The sequence below is a fragment of the Trachurus trachurus genome, assembly GCF_905171665.1.
Source record: "Trachurus trachurus genome assembly, chromosome: 7".
NCBI classification, from domain to species: domain Eukaryota; kingdom Metazoa; phylum Chordata; class Actinopteri; order Carangiformes; family Carangidae; genus Trachurus; species Trachurus trachurus.
In genome coordinates this window covers 4304478-4325131 of record NC_139901.1, presented here as the reverse complement: position 1 = coordinate 4325131, position 20654 = coordinate 4304478, and the positions used below count along the sequence as shown (strand labels likewise).

At 42.3% G+C, this 20654-nt stretch overlaps 1 protein-coding gene across 1 annotated transcript in view; it reads right to left on the bottom strand.

The window, feature by feature from the left end:
- LOC310988228 (PDZ domain-containing protein 4-like) overlaps positions 1-20654 on the bottom strand; it is a gene marked incomplete at its 5' end in the record, with an annotated part of 54283 nt that overhangs the window by 2777 nt on the left and 30852 nt on the right. Inside the window, 8 exons of the mRNA XM_083974744.1 lie at positions 1469-1539; positions 2315-2729; positions 3543-3987; positions 5476-5680; positions 6404-6915; positions 12542-12643; positions 16902-16964; positions 18272-18370. Of these exons, the coding sequence (XP_083830870.1) occupies positions 1469-1539; positions 2315-2729; positions 3543-3987; positions 5476-5680; positions 6404-6915; positions 12542-12643; positions 16902-16964; positions 18272-18370 (1912 nt within the window). The remainder of the gene's footprint in view (positions 1-1468; positions 1540-2314; positions 2730-3542; positions 3988-5475; positions 5681-6403; positions 6916-12541; positions 12644-16901; positions 16965-18271; positions 18371-20654) is intronic.

Here is a 20654-nt window from a genome sequence, read left to right as displayed (position 1 = left end):
GGGTAATTTGACATGCAGAGCTAACCACTAATGAGATGAAATATCCTGAAACATCTTCATGTTTCGTCGTATGATGCATCTTCTCGCTGTGTGTGATGCATGTGTTTCAGGACACATTTCTTAGACAGTTGGTACATAGTGCTACAAGTGGTTACACTTTTAAATTGGTCATATTTGACTGATGGTAACTATACCAATGGGCTACTGCATGATGACAAATAACAGCTAGCAGGAAGCCTGTGCATATTCTCATTTGTCCAGGTCATAGTATCTCAAAGGAATTCTAAATCGAAAGCAACTGGACTTGGTTATTTGTCTAGGAAGACGTTATCACCTCTCATCCAAGAGGCTTGGACCAGTCCCAGCCTGGTCAGATGTGAACATGAACTGATGAAGCCTCTTGGATGAGAGGTGAAACGTCTTCCTAGACAAATAACTAAGTCCAGTTGCTTTCGATTTAGAATTCCTTTGAAACAGCTAGCAGGTTTATTCGCATAGTGCTACATGTAGCATTGTAGCTACAGAACATCTCCATAGCAATGTAGCAAATATTCTTTGGTCAATCTGGCGCATGCCGTTGGTAGCAATAGCCTATACATGATTACATATGACAACATATACAGTATGTGTGTGTTCATACTCATGATTCTCAGTATATACTGTATAGTAAGCAAGCATCATGTGTGTGTGTGTGTGTGTGTTTGTTTGTGAGAGACATATCACAGTCACCTCTGCCAAGTGGTTCAACTAACATGGTGGGAAACTGCTGTTAGAAATGTTAACAACAGATCAGGATGAGCAGGACAGAGGTGAATCTGCTCCACCCCGTGTTCTAGGATGAGAGCCAGTCATTGTCAAGCATTTACTGGAATAATGGGACCTTTGGCAGATTGTGTTTGAGTTGACTGCCAATTCCAGCTTTAGTGATAATCACAGAAGTCTCAAGAGAGCGAAGCTGTTTATGCTGGGTATCAATATTGGCCTGTGAAAGGTAGGATGTTGGGAGTTGTTGTGTGGTTGTCTGCAGTTTTCCAACTATAACTTCCAAAAAAGTAGGTCAGTAGGAAATCAGCTTAGAGGAATTTTATGTGTAGCACTGGCCTTATAATATTGGTTTATGTAGGCTACAATGTGTCAACATTGAGGTTGGTCATTTGTCTAGGTTTTTATGGGTCCGTTTTTTAATTTATCACAAGGTTTTTTTTTGTTCATTCATGTATTTTGATTTTTAAAATTCTTACAATGAAATACAAAGGATTAAGAAAAAAGAAGTGTAAATATTGTACATTTTCCTTTGGTGAGAGATTATTGATTTCAATTTAGGGAGCCACCTGTAAACTTGTAGCATATGGTCCTAAAGGATTATGGTGGTATCACTGAATGCCTGATGAGAACAAGTACCACATCTCACGTTTTTGAAGATAGTTTTACAGGTAACTGGTGACTTCTGATCAAAAGTTTCATGTACCTGCTCTTGAGCCCCGCCCTCCATCAGCCACACCCCTTCCAGAAGATGACCCCGCCTCTCTGGTCAGAGATCTGATGATGGCAACAAAATCCAGTATGATTTCAATGTAACACAAAAACATATATAAAGTTAAAACATTGTGTCACTCAAATTTCACACATTATCTACTAACCCTCATGTCGACTAAGGGCTGGGAGAAGTTTCAGAGTCCTCCGTGGCTTCTCTGAGTTACAGGGGGTCTCGGCGTAGCAGTGCATGTCAATATAACGGTTGCAAATGGATACCAACTGTCTTCGTAACAAAAAGACACACCAAAAAACATCCAAAAACCTCCATGCTGCTCGTATGTAATGTCCGTCTTGTATTGAAGCCCTGAAATGCAAAATTGTCCCAAAAAAATTAAATAAGTCTATATTTCAAGTTTGTTTTGTAGCGGAAGCTTCTCGAAGCTCCTCTTTCCGGTTCGTCAAATTTGGACGAACTGGGAAGAGGAGCTTCCGCTACAAACAAGCTTGAAATACAGACTTATATAATTTTTTTCTGGACAATTTCGCATTTCGGGGCTTCAATACAAGACGGACATTACATACGAGCAGCATGGAGGTATTTGGATGTTTTTTGGTGTGTCTTTTTGTTACGAAGACAGTTGGTATCCATTTGCAACCATTATAATGGACATGCACTGCTACGCCGAGACCACCTGTAACTCAGAGAAGCCACGGAGGACTCTGAAACTTCTCCCAGCCCTTAGTCCACATGAGGGTGAGTAGATAATGAGTGCAATTTGAATTTTGGGTGAACTATCCCTTTAATTGTAGTTAAAAAAAAAAAAAACATAAGAGAGACCTGAACTTGGAAGGTGTAGAGGGGGTGGAGCTTGAGCCATTTGCTGCCATGCCATTGGCTGCTTCATATTTCCTGTAAGTGCTGGGGGAGAAAGAGTAGCTGAGGTTGGAGTGCCGCCTCTCTCTGTCCCGCCTGTGACGCCGCGGGGTGAGGGGGGAGTTCAAAGGGGGGAGGAGCCCGAGGGGGAGGAGAGGAGGCGGAGACATCATCGGCCTGCCTCCATCATCTTCTTCTTCATGGAGAGGCGGGATCTGCTCGGTGCTGACCAATGGCGTGCTCCGACAGCTCTCCCCACCAGTGTTGTAAGCGCTGGTGCTGTCTTTGTCGTCTGATCGTTCCCGCTCTGGGAGCTCATTGATGGCCGACAACTCGTGATGGTGAGGGTCGTCGTTGTCGTCATTGTCATTATCCATACCTATAAGAAAGATTCTTATCGTTTCTAATAATATTTTTCATTTTTAAGCTTAGAAATGTTAAACACCAACACAGTAACTAGAATCCTCATGTCCCTGCTGGCTTTACCTTTGTTTTAACATTGTACCAGCTTAATTTTAGCGAGGTTGAAATGAACCTAAATGATACATAAATACAGTGAATTAAGTTGATAAATGTGATAATACTATACGATTGTTCCCCGTGGTTACCGGTCAATCTCATCTTGAAAACTCTTCATCTCAGTCATGACTTAAAGGGATAGTTCAACATTTTGGCAAATTGGCTCATTGCCATAATCCCTATAGTTTTAGGAGTAGGTTCGTTACCTTTAACGCGAGCTGCTCAGAGCTACGGTACAGAGGCTCATGGAATTTCTTGGTTTCCCTCATCAAACTCATCAAATACACAATCCAACAACTCCAAAACGCTCTGGTGGACAAGTTGTGACCTGCACATTCACTACGCTATGAATGTATTTGATGAATTTGATGAGGGAAACCAAGAAATCCCATTAGCCTCAGTCGCGTAGCTCTGAGCAGCTCGCCGCTCTGCTCCGCCGTTCTTAAAATAGCTTGCACTGCCAATTAAAGGTAACGAACCTACTCCTAAAACTATAGGGATTATGGCAATGGGCCAATTTGCCAAAATGTTGAACTATCCCTTTAAAGTGGAATGTTTCTTTACTTAAAATTGTACCATCAGGTTGTAATTCACATTTCATTGATACTAGACGGACTAGATGTCAGGCTTTCTGTCTGTAACATGTTCCTTTGTCAGCTGTTGTCATGGTTACCTGCATCAGAAGTGGCGGGTCGCCCGGCTCCGGCTGTCACCGTCTCCTCCTCCATCATCCAGGCTTTGAGGCATCTCTCTCTGAGCTGCTGCATCTTCTGGGCGCGGAGGATGTTGCGACACTTGAACTCCAGGTGGCGTAGCTCCTCGTCAATGAGCGCCATCTCGTGCTCGCTGAAAGTCTCGTTGCAGTTCACGTCCAACGCCGAAGAGGAAGATGCTTCCTCTTCTCCCTCCTTCTCCGTTTCCCTTCTCTCCTCTCGCTCTTTGTCGTCTGCTTCATCATTGTTTGCCGCCGCCGCCTCTCTCTGCTCCTTCTCCATGCGCCTCTCATACTGGCATTTTATCTCCAGCAGCTCCTGGTATCGCTGGCACTCCTCCTCCGTCAGGCCCGGCATCATCATCATCATCGTCAGAGGTGGTTGGTGATGATGGTGGTGGTAGTGCTGTAGGATAACGCTCAGTTAGCAACCAGAAACTAACATGAGGCTACAGCAAAGCTTCCATGGGTCATAATAACTTAATCTTGATATAAAGTCAAACGGGAGGGATAGTTCAACATTTTGGCAAATAGGTCATAGCAGTAGGTTCGTTACCTTTAATTGTCGTTGCAAGCTATTTTTAGAACAGCCAAGCAGAGTCGCGAGCTGCTCAGAGCGGACAACTTGTCCACCAGAGTGTTTTGGAGTTGTTGGATTGTGTATTTGATGAGTTTGATGAGGGAAACCAAGAAATTCCATTAGCCTCGGTAGCGTAGCTCTGAGTAGCTCACGGCTCTACTCCGCCGTTCTTAAAATAGCTTGCACTGACAAATAAAGGTAACAAACCTACTTCTAAGACTATAGGGATTATGGCAATGGGCCAATTTGCCAAAATGTTGAACTATCCCTTTAAGACATTAAAACTACACATTTACACTTGCAAGTAAAAGAGAAGAGTTACTCATGGCCTCTGGGAGCCTGAGGCCACTTGCTTGTTGGTGCCTTCAGACTATATTAATGCATTGGCATGTTTGAGAACTGATCATTTTAAATCCAGATCTCTGGCCCTGACAGCAGATGCAGCTGTTCTCTTTTTGCCCAGCAGCCGCCAACACAATGGAAACATTGATAACAGCTCTTGTTGCTATGAGACGACTGACAGTTTGTCTGAAGTGCATCACTTCATAGTAGCTCAAAGGTTTATCTCATGAGCTGAAGCACAGAAGTGCACACATACACCCACCTGGAAGTCCATCTGAGTCATAAAAGTTACAGCACAGTATACAGTTGTATATCATGTACCACAATGTTGTATCTTAAATAGTGTGAGAGTATTAAAGCTGCAGTCCAAAATGAAATCACAGCCTGGACTCAGAGACTGACACTTAAGAGCAGCTGTAAGGACTTCTGTAAAAAGAAACACTCATCACTCTCAACTATGCCCCAAGCCCCGCCCACCTGGACCCACCATCCAACCATAGCCTCTTTGAGTGTTTATCTGAGATCGCCTATATTTTTTTGGATCACACAGACAAAAGAGAGTCCCAGAGAGTCTCCTCTGTGCTGATTGGCTCACTGACTGGAGAGAGCAGATAATAAACATCAGATGGTTTATATCTTCTTATGGATCAACTTCAAATAAATAGTAAAATATGGGAGCTGAGGGTCAATTTTTTTGTTTTTTTGTTTATTTCGGGCATGTCAATTTACACATGGCCGAAAGGGAAAGCGGGAGAAGCAAAAGCTGAGGGTTCCTCAGCTGTTAAAAGAGTAAGGTAGGTTCTACTCTACATTTTTATTCCTGTCAACATTACCAAAGATCTTAAGTACTACAGTACAGAGTTCCCTCTTCTGTCCAGGTTGGAGCTCATTATTTCCTAGTTGGGGGTCTTTAAAACATCTCATATACAGTATATTGTGGGAAATGCTGATAGTGACAGGCCTGCGATCTACCATGTGGTGATGATGGTGGTGGGGGCTGTATGTTGGTCCTCCTGCCCCCCCTCCAGGTGTCCAGTCAAGGCCGGGCAGAGAGTCTGAGCTGAGCTGGAGGTCTCGCAGGTGGAGGAAAGGAGGGGTGGTGTCTCCTCGTCCATTCCCAGGGCTGGGGATTGGTCTGGTGCTTGGGCCGAGTCCGGGGCTGGGTCTGGGACTGGGCCTGGGGAGACGAGAAGAGGTTTTATGTGGTGCACTTAAAGGGATCAAAAAAACGGGACCATATCGGTCAAAACGGAGGGTTCAAGCAAAGACAGTTTATTTTGGTTCAAGCTAGCTACATCGAGGGTAGGTTAGCTTCCTATTTCAAATAATAGCACAAATTCTATCGTCATGGTTTTCTGTATGTAAAGGGCAACAGGGGTTTTATTTTGTGAAAGTAACCGGAAGTGCGTTGGTCACAACGGCTAGCTTGAGTAGCGCCGAATTCGTCCGAACAAAATTGTAAACAGCTGGTATTTAGACAAATTAACGACACACTGCTGATCTAAACGGCTACTTTCTCGCCTAAAAATGTTTGAAATGTCGATAAAGTGATGTATTTACGGAGTTCAGAGCTAAAATTAAATCAGCTTCTGACTGCTGATTTCGGCTCGGGTAGGAGGCAGGCTAACACTACCTATACACTTCCAGCGTTTGAATTAAGCTAATTACGGGCGATACGGCTCTATCTCCCTTGTTACTGCACGCACAGTTGAAAGGATGGTGTCTATCTGCTTGTCATGGACTCTGGAGTGAGGCAAGACACGAAAAAAAATGTTGGCGTATCCCTTTGAACTGAGAGCAGTAGATATTAATCTGAATGAAATCAACTAAAGACAATTTAACAGTAAGTTTCTCCACAGCCCTGACATTCTTGGCTTTGATATGTGATCTCTGGTCCTACCTGGGGCTGGGTCCTGGTCTGAACTTCCTGGTGCTGCCCGGTGTGTTGGTGGTGTTGGTGTTACAGGCGCTGGTCTGGTCCCCCAGCAGGTCTTGTTCCGAGAGCTCCTCATAGCGGGTGCTGTCGTCGGTCCGGCCCACGCCGCTGTCCAGCTCCTGACTGTTGGACAGTAATGGAGCCAGGCTGAGCAAAGGAGGGAGGGGGACGGGTGGGTCTCTGTCCTCTTTCTGTCCTCTTTCTCCTCCTTCTTCTTCTCCCTCTTCATCTTCCTCCTCTTCTACTTCCACATCACCCCCTGCACCTTCTCCTCCTTCTCCTCCTCCTCCTCCTCCTCTCGGGCAGGGCAGGCTTCCCCCACCTCCTCCTCCTCCTCCCCCTCCCCGATGGAGGTGGTAGTAGCCTGAGATGTGAGGCGAGTTGAGGGAGCAGGTTGAGGCTCGAGGGTTTGAGTGGAAGCCTCCTCCCTCAAGAGTCAACTCCATTTCCTCCTCTGGATCAGCAGGGTTGTCATTCTACAAAGTGCAAAACATTTACACGAATGTGAAGGTTGTGTAAGTGACAGTTTTACTAAGATGTTGTTCTTTGGTTTGGTAGCTGGTTGGGTGCTGCATGCATGTGTGTTAGTGCATGTAGGCTACATGTGTAAGTCTTTCTCTCAAACTGTTGGACCCCTCCACATCCCAGGGATTGTACATTTTGCAGAGGTCGGGTGACCTTCTAGAATAGACTCAAATCACATTTTTGTCCAAAAAGGCCTCAAACAAAGAAATGGATGAAAGCAGAGCACAGACACACTAGCTATAAAGTGGTTAACCAGTGGACTGTCAAAACATTCATAATGTTTAAATTTTCTATGGTCCTGACAGGCTCTGTCAGTGTCTTTTGTGTGGGCTGAAATTCTTTCCCGGCAGGCTCAGAAAACCCTGGAAGCCACTGAAGACTGCAGCCTGACTCAGAATTCAGTCAGCCCCCCCCCCCCCCCCCCCCCCCAAGAAGGACCATCTCCCGGAACTTGAACGGAAGCCAAGCGAGTCCCTGGTCGTACTCAGAACGGGATGTGGCGCCAAGAAAAAGCCTTGAAAGAAGTGGCATTTTTAAAACCAAGCATTATTAAAAAAGCGTCTACAATCTACATGGCCCCGAAAAAAGAGAATAAGAGAGTAAAAGATGTATGATAAGTGGACACGCGATTGCGAGATTACGTGACGATCGAAACAACATTTTTACAACCCAGTCTTATTAGAAAGCGTTTATACTGGCGGACAAACAACAATGACAAGAGCCTCCCTCCTCTCTCTCTCTTTACCCGGAACTCTCGCAGTGAAAATGCGGCTAATATCAAAATGACACATCTCTTTTCATTGGAAACAACTAAGCAGCTTGCTAACATTAGCTAACTTACAGTTAACTGCATTTTATACATGTGATGCAAATGTTGCTATTGCTAGCTGCACTGTCAGCATAGTCATGGTCACGGCAATGCTAGTGACCAGTGGTTGAGTTTACTCTTATTTTTCTTGTTGGTCTCTCATGTCAACAGGGGGTGATATTGTTAAAAAACTGCTTCAGAGAGAGTCCTTCTGGATCTTTAAGGCAAAACAATACAGGTGTGACAATATGTTGTCATGGTGATGTCGTATTGTTTACCTGACCCACGTTTTACCGTCTTTCTCTCGTCGAGTAAAATGACATCCGGTTGGTTTGCCGACGGCGTCATTCAGGTGCCTGACTGCACCTGAATGCAACATCAGTGCCTCCGTCCTTCCTCACACTACACAGTGGTGACAGTTTTAACAGACGCTACCTGGAAAACTTTCTCCCCGAGCCGACAGCTCCGCTGAGTTTCCGTGGTTACCTACGGTCACGCTGCCACTCAACGTAAAAAATGGCGATGCAACATGGCCGCCTCGGTTCGGTGCGTCGCCCACTTATGTATTTGTAACGACTTGTAACAACTCATTCTAAGGTACGAGAAAGCTTTCATTTGTATGCAGGTGTGATTCGACTTCAGTGAAATACGTATTTATGAAAGACATATTTGATTTTTGCTAATAAAAAGCCAAATAAGTTACACACTGGGGCTTTAACATGAGTTGTTGTTTGTGTTTTTGTTGTGCCACAATGACAATCTGCCTATTGTTGCTTTATTAACACCTGTGTTCATCCTCGACATGTATTTAATGTTATGATGGATGAGATTGCCTATTCATATATGACCTGTTTGTATTATATTGTTGTATTGTTGTGTGTAGCCTGTATATAGATACTGCCTTTCTTTAAGTGAATCACTGAAGGTGCACCATGTACTTGTATTTGCTGCAAGTAAGAATTTCATCCCATGGTTTTCCAACATCTGACAATAAACATCATGAATCTTAAAGGAGCATTATCGCAAATACAGCAGTAATAGCATAAAACAAACTGAAATATGCAAAAGATGGGTCGGGGGGAGCCATAACTAAATTTACAAAAAAAAATCGCCAACAGTATAGTGTCCGTGGGGCAAATGCAGCATTTGTCTTTGTTATGATCCAAGCTGGCCCGGCGCTTGCTGCGTTCAATTGCACCCGGAACTCGCAAATCCGACCTCCGAACCGGAAAAATGCAACAGTAAATTGTAATGTAGCAGTGTCAGGCTGCTTACAGTCACTGAATCGTCCCACTGCGGTCTGCACGTCACACCAACGATCATACATTTGTAGGAGGAAGTTGCAATTGCTGTTGTTGCCGTTGTTGTGGTTGTGCGCGAGTAGAGCTGCCGCTTCCACTAGCGAGTTTTCTTTTTCCTTTCCCGCGATTGCACGTTCATTCAGCCTGGTGAGGGAGGAGGAGGAGGAGGAGGAGGGGGGGGGGGGAGGAGGAGGGGGAGAAGGGGAGGACTAAACGAGGCTCCTCTCTCTCTCTGATAGCTGCCCGCTTGTTTATATCTGATATGCTCCGCCTGGCTCCATCTAGTGGCCGAATTAAGAATTTGGATTTGCGATAATGCTCCTTTAATTATGTGGTGCAACATAGTGGCAGTGACTGCTCTACAGAACATCTTATCTGTGTCTACACTGAGGTGGAGCAGATAAGAGCTGAGGAGCTACAGTAATGGGAGCTGCACACATCAGTGAGTGTAGAGATTTAAAAGTTAAAATTCTCCAGTGCTATCAGTGCAGTGAAGTAGAACAGCTGCTTTGTGTTTTAATGGGATTGTGTACTGTGAGCAGCTCCAGCAGCCTTGTTGTTTAATGTTTTATTGACACTGCAGAATGATTTCTTGTTTAAACCTTCTTTCGCAATTCCTTCAGGACACTGGAATAATGCTGTTAACATTGTATTGGACAACACAGGATGCAGATGTCCCATTGTCCATGTCTGTGTGTGTGTGTGTGTGCTTGCACTCTCGTACTCTTCTCTTGAAATGACGGCGTGTTGTCGACCTCACAGCTTCAAAAAAAGATTGATTTTAGAGTCAATCAATACGTTTGGTGATATTTGCGCCACAACCTGTAAATAAACTGTGTTGTCACCACACATGGTCCTGCTGCCCCAGATTCTCCCCAGAGCAACACATATGGATTAATCCACTGCAGAAAATGAAATGGTTCCCAACTAATGCACTAGCTTGTTTGATAAATCAGCCACTGTTTGAGAATCAAATTATAGAAAAGTGACCTGTTTTTAAAGATTTATGTCTCGTCTGTGTGGTTGACCTTGGCAGAAAAAAATGGAGCACACAAGATAGATTCTCTTCTCCTCCACCCATTCATCCCTACATCCTCCCACCCCCCCTAGACACCCCCTGCTGATAAGTCATTGCAAACTGTCCATCACTTGTTTAAGGGAGAGGGAGCTGCATTTTGAGGAACAGTTTGTCAGCCCTCAGGGGGCCCCCTATAGCCACCTGGGGCCCTGAGCAGTTACCTGTATTGCCTAACATGCACCTCTGTTCATGACTGTCTGGGCAGTAGTTGACAGATGCTGATCTATATGTGACCTTAGTCCGCCCTCTTACTAAAAAAAAAATCACTAAAATATAGTCCTATACACTGTTCCTGCATGTTTTATACAGTCGTATTTGTCCCACAAAGAATGAAACTTTCCATATTAAAGGCATAGTTCACCCAAAATTAAAATTTCACTCATTATCTACTCACCCTCATGTCAACAAAGAGCTGTGAGAATTCTCCATGAGTCCTCCATGCCTTCTCTGAGTTACGGGGGGGTCTGTGCAGCAGTATTTGTCCATATAATGGTTGTCAATGGATACCAACTTTCTTCGTCCAAAAAGACACACCAAAAAACATCCAAATACCTCCACACAGCTCGTGTGTAATGTCCCTCTTGTATTGAAGCCCCGACATGAGAAATTGTTCTGAAAAAAATTAAATAAGTCTATATTTTAAGCTTGTTTGTAGCGGAAGCTCCCAGTGTCTCAGTTCACTGCTCTTCCTGTGTCAGTGCAAATCTCGCGTGATTTGACCGGCGGAACAATTTCTCATGTCGAGGCATCAATACAAGACGGACATTACAGACGAGCAGTATGGAGGTATTTGTTTGGTGTGTCTTTTTGGACGAAGAAAGTTGGTATCCATTGACAACCATATATGGACAAATACTGCTGGGCGGACCCCCCCGTAACTCAGAGAAGGCACGGCTAACTCTGAAAATTCTCACAGCTCTTAGTCAACAAAACTCTGTCTTTATTTTTGACAATATTTTGATCGTTGTGGGTGTGGATGGTACCAGTCCCTTTTTCTGTGGGTGTGTGTGTGTGTTCTGTCACGTCCCTCATTTGTTATTTGCTTACTCGATAAAACATCCATCATCTCCTGTTCTCTCATTACAACTAGATCTGACAGTCTGAGGTGTCAGAGCTGTCTAAACACACTGGCTGACTGGCTGACTGACAGCTCATTCATGCGCGTACGCACACATACAAACACACTCCCTCATGCACATGTATGAAGGAGTGTGTTTTAACTGACATGTATGAATATGCTATGCTGCAGTTCCTCCTCTGTCAGCACATGTGGACACACTCTGGGAGCTGCTTTCATTCGACAAACATTCATCATGGCTGTGTGGGTGTGTGTGTGTGTGTGTGATACAACTCACAACCATTAATATTATGCACAGTGGAGTCCAGTAAAAAAGCGTTTATGATGTGAAGGAAAAAGGCTGATTGTGAGTGAGGGCAGAGGATTTAATGCTGCATGGTTATATGTTAGTCAGATATTTAGTCCGAAGAAGGGAATATCTATCTATCTATCTATCTATCTATCTATCTATCTATCTATCTATCTATCTATCTATCTATCTATCTATCTATCTATCTATCTATCTATCTATCTATCTATCTATCTATCTATCTATCTATCTATCTTTCTTTATCCAATATACTGTATAACAAATAAGTGAACCACCATTCTCCTTTAGTTTTGTTTCTAAGTCAAATACATTGAGTGAAGGGCAGGGCATAAGATTAGTGGAATTAACTTTGGGCTTAGGTGTTTGTGGAAAGATTATCAGTTCTCAAAAATCTGTCAGTATTTGAAGCAAGACATGAAATTTCCCTCCAATTCAGCTGTTAGTTTTCCACACACGTCTGTGACAGACAGACAGAGGAGAGTGCGAACACGTGATGTCTCTGCTGGAAGAAACGACTGTGACCACACAGAGAAATAAACTGTAGCTTTTATGAATCTCTGCTCTCTTGTCGGCCACCTGCAGCAGCCGCAGTGATGTGACGAGAAAGTGGGTTAGTAAACTAGGCTGCAGTGGGCTGAGTGATGAAACAGGAGAGAAACTGAGAGACCTCCAATTATGGATTGAAGGAAAATGAAGAAGACCTGAAAAGCAGGATCAGAGAGGCTGAGATATTTCAGGTCAATCATAAAAGGTTGTTGTTGTTGTTTTTTTTCATAATCTGAGCTCATGGGAATGTGTAGATGTTGAAAAAAAAGAGGACTTACAATAGAGCCTTGGGGAACTCCGCGCCTTATTTTAACACTCATTTACATAATGACCAATGACTAGTTTAGCACGGTAGCAGAAAGTCCCACCCAGTAAAACTTTTGTTGAAATTCCTGTGCTTCATAAATCCTCTGCATTGAATTAAGTCAGTGATTGTGTGGTGTCATGTTGTGTCACCTCTATGTCTGGCCTGGCGAGCAGAAGGGAGAAGTTGATGCTGTCCTCTCTGGTCAGAATCGCCACCGCTTCCTCTCTGTTCTGAATATCCACTCCATTAATCTAGATGGGATGAGAAGGAGAACAAGATTTGTTTCTGACCATTTCTTAGCAAAAGTCACATTGTTCATTAAAGGATATTTCCATTTTTTACCATCTGGACCTTATTTCTAGCATAAAATACGATCATTTACTCACCCAGATAACTTTGATGTCATTACAAGTCGTTTCGACAAAATTAGATCCAGCCAAGAGTCGCGTATCCGTATAATGCGAGGAATGCAGCCTCTAAATAACACATTATCTGCTGCAAAACTCGTTCATTTCACCAATATTTTGTTATGATACGCTAGTGCTATTCTCCTCTAAATCCGGGGTTAGCTGTCTGTAGGTTGACCTACTGACCTCTGACCTGGATGATATCATCTCTGAGCGCTGTGCAGCGCCACTTGTTGCTACCGCTAATACTATGGTTTCTTTCTGTGTGTTTCTGACTTGTCAGAACAAAATGAGCAGCTGGATGAAGTTCAGCTTCCACAGGCTTCCTCTCCACAACCTGGACTCACTAAAGCTCTGGCTAGTTGAGCTAAAAATGGACCCGAATGCCGAAGCGTAATCATTATTAACAGAATGAGCCGCACCGCGCTCGGAGATGACATCATCCAGGTCAGAGGTCAGTAGGTCAACCTACAGACCCCGGATGTTGATAACAGCTAACTCCGGACTCAGAGGGGAATAGCACTAGCGTATCATAACAAAATATTGGTGAAATGAACGAGTTTCGTGGCGGATAATGTGTTATTTAGAGGCTGCATTCCGCTGCCCTGTAGACTCACATTATATGGATATACGCGGCTCTCGGTTGGATCTAATTTCGTCGGAACGACTTGTAATGACACCAGAGTTATCTGGGTGAGTAAATGATCGTATTTTATGCTAAAAATAAGGTCCAGATTGTAAAAAAACGGCAATTCCCCTTTAATTTAACAGAATAGAAATGGGATTTAGTATTTTCCTTCCTTCCAGGAAGACAATGGGCTCCATTCATTTGTATTTTCTGGTAAAATACAAATATAGAGCATGGTTTTGAAGTTTTTCTATAGGCAGAATAAAACATTTTGAACTACTGTATATGACATATATGGGGCATGTCACTGGTATATTGTGGCTGTTTTGACAGGTAATTCCCCCAAACTTGCAGGGAGACTCCACATCGGGCCAGAAGGCTTTTCAGGTCTGTGGCGCTGTCATGGGAACCGCTGCTGACATCACTGGTCCGCTGCTGTGTAACCATGGTGATGCCAGGTGCTTACTGGTCTTTTCATATCACATTGCAACTTTTCCCTTTTTCCCCTGACAGTGTTTTCACGAGGTTGTCAGTTGCAGGGACAGAAGGATAACGAGTGAGGAAATGTCAGGGAGATAAATTTATTCATGAGAATTTTTCACTGTCAGCGCAACATGTGTCAGGGTCCTGGAAATAATCACACCGATTCAAGCAGATGTAGAAAAAACTCCCACCTGATGCATCTCGTCAGCGTGACATCTCACAAAATGGCCCCATTTTGTTATTTATTATTTTTTATTATATATATTTTTCTTTCTTTCTCTCTTTCTTTCTTCATTTTTTCTGTTCTCACAGCTTCATTCATTCATTTTATTGATTTATTTATTTCATTTTTTTTGCTTCAATTTCATTTAAGCACCCATCCTCTGCTCCCACATCCTTCTTTCATCCTTTGTTCTTATTTTTCTTTCTTATCTTCAGAATTATTACTGTTATTATCACTATTGTGAGTTATGTTATTATTGCTGTCTAGCAAATGGCATCACAACTGTTATCTTTAATACCATTTATATTGTTATCATTATGACTGATAATACTATTATTATTCTTCATTAATTTCTTTCTTTATTACTGCTATCCACCATATTTGAATTACACACATACACACATACACACATACACACACACGCACACACGTGACCGATGTGGTTCTGGCCTGCCCTGAGTGGGTTTCGAATGATGCTAACCGTTTCGCCAAGAGGTCAATGACCACTTGGCAAGTGGGTTAGCATGTCTTTTATAGGTGAATGAGTTTAACTTGAGTACTGCTAACCGCCACACGCTGTCCCTTCTCCTTACTGGTACCTTGTGACCATGACTATACCCGCGGACCTCCATCACACACACCTTGTTCACACTTTCTGTATACATTGATGTATGTCCACTGTGTTGTTTGTCTTGTATTTCGCAATAAAGTATAGAAAAAAAGAAAAAAAAACACCCACTGATGCCAAATCCTGCTATGCTTGATACTTTTTTGATGCTTTTGCTTTATTTATTGAAAAAACTACTTGTCCTGACCAAATCAAATAGTTATATATATGTAGTTATATCTAATAAAGAAACAAAGAAGGAGGTGACTACATGTCTTTAACTAAACCATTTTCTAGAGAATATAAGTATCTGCAGCTTCTTTATGCAGAATGATTTTACATCCAATTGCTGAGCCGGGGAGCTGTAAGTAATAAAAACTAACTTTGCATCCAATTAAAATCAATTTCTCGATTGTTTTTACGTACCTCCTCAAACTTCAAATTCTGCCAGTCACCATGGCAACTTCGGTTCAGGACCTGCTAGCTAGTTTGAGAACATGGGCAGACGCTTCTATTTTCTATCAAAGTTGGTCATTTTAAAGGTGTACAGAAAAGAAAATTGAATTTAAGCCCACTCTGGGTCATAAAATTAGTGTAATAACTCATCTATCAGACGATGTAGGCCAAACTTTGTGCAAAATTCTATTTTTGAGTAAATCCGGGATGAAAGTGTGTATTTTAGTGTAGTTTTTTTTTCGCATTGGATAACGCAGGTGCACGGATTATACGTCAGCCTGTACACGATTCACCAGCCACTGATATTGGATCCGTAATCCGTCATTCAAACGTCTGAGACACGCACACACACACGGAGCTCGGGCTCGCCCCAAGCTTTGAATATCCCGCCCGCTCGATAACGACCAATCAAATTCGTTTTCCTTACTCGGGTAAACTCGTGTTGCAGCTCGTGACAACTCGGCGCGACAAACAGGACAAACGGCCATTTCTGTACACCTTTAACATGAGAGTCGACCTCAAGTGGTCAACAGAGGAGCTGCAACTTCCAGCACATGACCGATCACTTATCTGCCCTGGGGGCTGTTGCTTGGTTGGTCTCCACTTCAACACTAACACTGCAGGGGTACCAGAAGAGATGGTTTAAAATGATGAGGTTGATTTATGTTTTGCCAGAGAGTGATGACATGTGATTGGGCACAGTAGTGCTGTTTGGTACCTCATTAACCTTTAAAGACAGACATGCTTACCTCATGTGAGAGGAAACATCTTGACTTACACCAACATATGACAGTGACTGAATTCTATCAACAGTCTCTACAGTCAACAAGCTGAACAGTGTGGTGGGAGCACTGGGTGACATGCCTTCCCTCCCTCCCTCCCTCCCTCCCTCTATCCCTCACTCGCTCCGTCTATTTTTAGGACGGCAGTAACTGGGCTGCTGACAACTCTCTCTGATTGGAGAGGACTGTCCCTGGGGTTTCAGGTATAAATTTACATAGTTTGATTTGAATCTATTTCCAACCCTCATGTCACCAGTCCATCCGTCAGAGGACAAGTTTGTATTTTCAGTTACCTGGAGGTCAACATTCATTATTAATGAACACAGAGGTTTTTCATTAGACTCTCTGAGTTAATGAATCAATTGTCGTCAAATAGAAAAACTGTGTTTGTCCTGAAGGTGAGGCTATGGGGAGAAATAAGAAAGTTAAGACAATCTGTCAGCGAGAAAGTGGGAAAGTTGGAGGCAAATGTCTGTTGGCTTGGCTTATACTTTTTACTCAATTTTTAGTTAACTTTACATGACTTTGCCTTTATTTCACAACTTCAGTTACGAAGTGTTACTTTCCAGGTTATATACAAAGATTATATATTTAAAAAAAAAAATCATTTAAGAAACTTTTTTCCCCAACATTTTGACCCGAAAATACAAATTTGTGAATGTGCTTTTTTTTGTCTTTCATTTACCATTTATCATCATGACCTCACAGATTTATCTGGTAACCCTTTGGAAGAACCTGTCCCCTAGATTGTGAAAAACTAAACTAATTAACTGTATCTACAGTAGCTGTAATTAACTTCACCTCAGCTAATTGAACTGTAGAATAAGAACTTTTTCTCTAACAATTTCGGTACCAATTTCTCTGGGAATAGTTTAAATGTCTTTTGAATGACCAGAGCGGAGGCTAAACCTGTCAATGTGTACCTGTAATATTCGGTCTCCCTCTCTGATTCGTCCATTCTTGGCTGCGATGCTGTTTGGATTGACCTGAAGTGAGATGGAGAGAGAGGGAAAGTGGAATTAAAGGATAAAGATAAAATACACAAGGGAGACACATGAGCCAATCACAAGAGGGAGAGCACAGGAAGACAGGACACTGAACTTCAAATTATAACAAGAGACACAAACCATGACACTGAATAAATAGTATTGAGATTAATGTGTTCTAACGAGGACCAGAGAGAGAGCACACATTATACCAATTTTGAAGTCTCTGCACTGGCTACCTGTCTGCTTCATAATTGATTTTTAAGATACTTTTAATGGTTTTTAAAGCTCTTTACAGACGTGGTCCGAATTATTTATCTGCTTTTAACATACAAACCTTCTAGAACTCTCGGGTCTCAGAGAGCAGCCTTTTAATCATTCCAAAGGTTTTAACTAAAACGTATGGCAAGGCCTCTTTTTATCATTACTGCACATGTCTATGGGACAACCTGCCTGAAGACCTGAGGACAGCAGAGAACGTGGATATTTTTAAAAGCAAAATTAAGACCTGTATTTTTTTATTTATAGCACTATTTATTGTTTTATTAGATCTAAACGTTGATTTTATGCAGTTTCTCCATTTTTAATTACACATATAAATAGGCTACATATAAGAGCTGAACAGCAGCCTAAAGGACAGATAGGCAACAATGGGTTGTGCAATCCCCTCGCCGTCAATGTGCAATATCCTTTCATGTGCTTTATGTTTTTATATGTTTTTACACTTATCTTGTCTCATGTGATATGTTTTTATGTGTTTCATGTTTTATATTTATCTTGTCTTATATGATATGTTGTATGGTACCACAGCGGGACAGCAATGCAAATTTCGTTTAATTCTTTCAATGACAATAAAGGCAATCTAATATTCATATATTTTATTTTATCTCTTTGTTTATTTTATTTTATTTCATGTTATTCTATTAACCTATTTTAAGTTTTTATCCACTCTTTAGTATCTCAGTGTTTTCATTTTGGGGATGCATGTTGGTATGTCTGTGTGTGTAAATCCCCTGTCTGTTTTTATTATTCTTTATCATGTAAAGAACTTTGAGCTGCTTCCTGTATGAATAATGATCTACATACAAAGTTTGATTGATTGATTTAAAGATGAGGTGATGAATGGTTAGTTAATGAGTTTGTTAGTTGGTCAGTTCATCTAGTTCGTCTTGTCCTCCAGAACATCAGACAACAGGACAGGACTCATGGTTCCCTCATCGTATAAACAAAGTGATTAATTGATGGATGCACTAAATAAATGAAAAGAAATGAAACGAAAGAGAAATAATGAAAGAGTAACAAGTTACCTCTCCAACATAGATCCCCAGATCCTCTTCATCGTCCGTCCTGTAGCAAACTGTGAGACCCAACTTCTCCTGCTGACTGGACTTGTACAGCTCCACTTCCTGGAGGAAGGGGAGAAGGGAGAGTGATTGGTTGGATGATAATGGGCAGAGCTGGGGCCGTATTCCTAAAGATTCTTAGTGCAAAGAGTTGCTCCTAGTGGCCAAATTCTAAGAAAATTCTTAGAATCATGATGTTTTCTTAGAATTTCTCCTAAAAGTTAAGAGTAGATCCTAGTAAAGATAAAAGCTATTCCTAAAGAATCCTAGCTCTTAAGAGAGCTCCTAAGGTGGGATCTGTTAAGAGTAGGGAAGAGGACTTTTAAGTGGCTTAGGAGTTCCCTAAGCAGAGGACAAAATGGTGGACAGAAGAGGCAGGAGAGATATTCTCCAAACACTGGATGACAGTGAATTAATGAAACGCTACAGATTGTTCCTGTTCCTCTGTCCAGTTGGGTTTCCTTGTTCTTTTCTTCTCCATAGCTGTTCACTGGTTTGTGGTAGAGTTCAAAGCCAACCAACACTGCTTCTTATAGGCCGGTCAGCAATCACAGACACTGATGAAAGCTGAGCCATTTTACCCTTGTTAATACCAAATTGAGTTGGAAAGTTGAAAGTGCAAAAATTACCAGCATGGTAATTAATATAAGCAAATAAATCTAAGTTTCACTATGTGAATACTGTGCAAGTTTTCACACATTTTGTAGGATAATTTTAAAGTATAGCTTACTATTCATTTAACAGATATTTTCTTTTATGTGAAATAATTTTTACAATTACACAGTCTTCATAAGATTGGATTTTATGGTTAAATTTATCGATTTGAGGGTCCATCCTTTGCCCATTATCACCAAAAGTATATTTTTTTATCTAGCTTTTTTTTAAAGTATATTTTTGGGGCATTTTGGCCTTTAATTGACAGAACAGTTGAGAGAGAGACAGGAAATGGGAGGCAGAAAGACATGCAGGATAGGACTGCTCCACAAGGGATTCGAACCGGGTCGCCTGCAGTGAGGACTATAGCCTCAACAAATGGGGCGGGTGCTCTTTATCTAACTTTTAGGATCAACCAATCACAGTGTTTGAAATGATGACTCATACCTAGCAACTGGGGTCAACCACACCTCCTCACTAAGATAGGAGTTTCTGTCCACTCCTTGCTCAGAGTTCTCTGAGAGTGTTCTGGAATCACTCCTAAGCTAAAACTCCTTGCTAGGAATTTTCAGGTTAAGTTAGGAGCTCTCTGAGAGGATTCTTAGAATCTTTAGGAATACGGGCCCTGGTCTTTAGTTTGTCTTTCTCTCGCTCTCAAAGGTCAGCCCTGCCAAGACTGTTTTGCTCTTGGTTGCCGGGGGGGATGTAGCCATTGTCAGATCTCATGAAAGTCGGAGCTGACGCAGAAGATTTACACGGATGAAAATTGTGCCCCCAAGCAAATCCACTGACAACAGTAATCCCACTGCAGTGGATTATTTTGTAGCAAACATTTAAATGTTGCTGTGGCCGAGCCGTTAATGTGGATAGAAGCAGTCTGAGGCAGTTTGATTTTTAACCACCTTCTGAAAGCTGATGGACCAACTGATAGATCACTAAAGACCATCTTAGACTGAAACATGACTGTTCCTTTGGATGGTACCAGGTCAGCTTGACTCCTCTTGCCTTTATTGGTTTTCCATTGGGTAGAAGTTGTGGATAAATCCTGGTACCAGGTTCTTTTTTCTGCTGTGGCTGCCTGCAGCAATACCAGAAAATGACGCAAAAGCACTGCAGACTTACAGTTAGTCTCAGAGAATTCTCATTATGTCTGTTATGATCTTATTAGATGACACTATCGGACCAATACATCAAAGATCTATCAGTTTGGACCATTGAAAAAAAACAACTGAGACTATCCAATGCCACAAACCATTGAACAACATACTGTGATATACATCTGGTTTTTGGATGGTGGTGTCAACAGAGGGAAGGAGTAGAGAGAAGAGGAATGAGTTGAAGGATGTACAGTAACTCCAGAGAGAGAAAGAGGAAGTAATTTATGGGAATATAATGATGGTGGAGGCTGAGGAAAGGGGAAGAGGGAGAGACAGGAGTAGAGAGGAAATAATCATGAAGTGGGGGGAGGAACAGGAAGTCAGAAAGAGCAAGAGCATTTCCACTTTACTGACTTCTTTAATGACCAAACTGCTGCTTGGCTCCAGAAACAGCAGTGAACCGACGGAGCGGGGAAAGAAATCGGGCCATTCAGCTAAAAAACAGTCGTCTATTAGACACTTATAAACTGAAGTTAAACGCAGCGTGACATCACTCATTCTGATCTCCACCTTACATGACACCTTGTAGAGCTCTG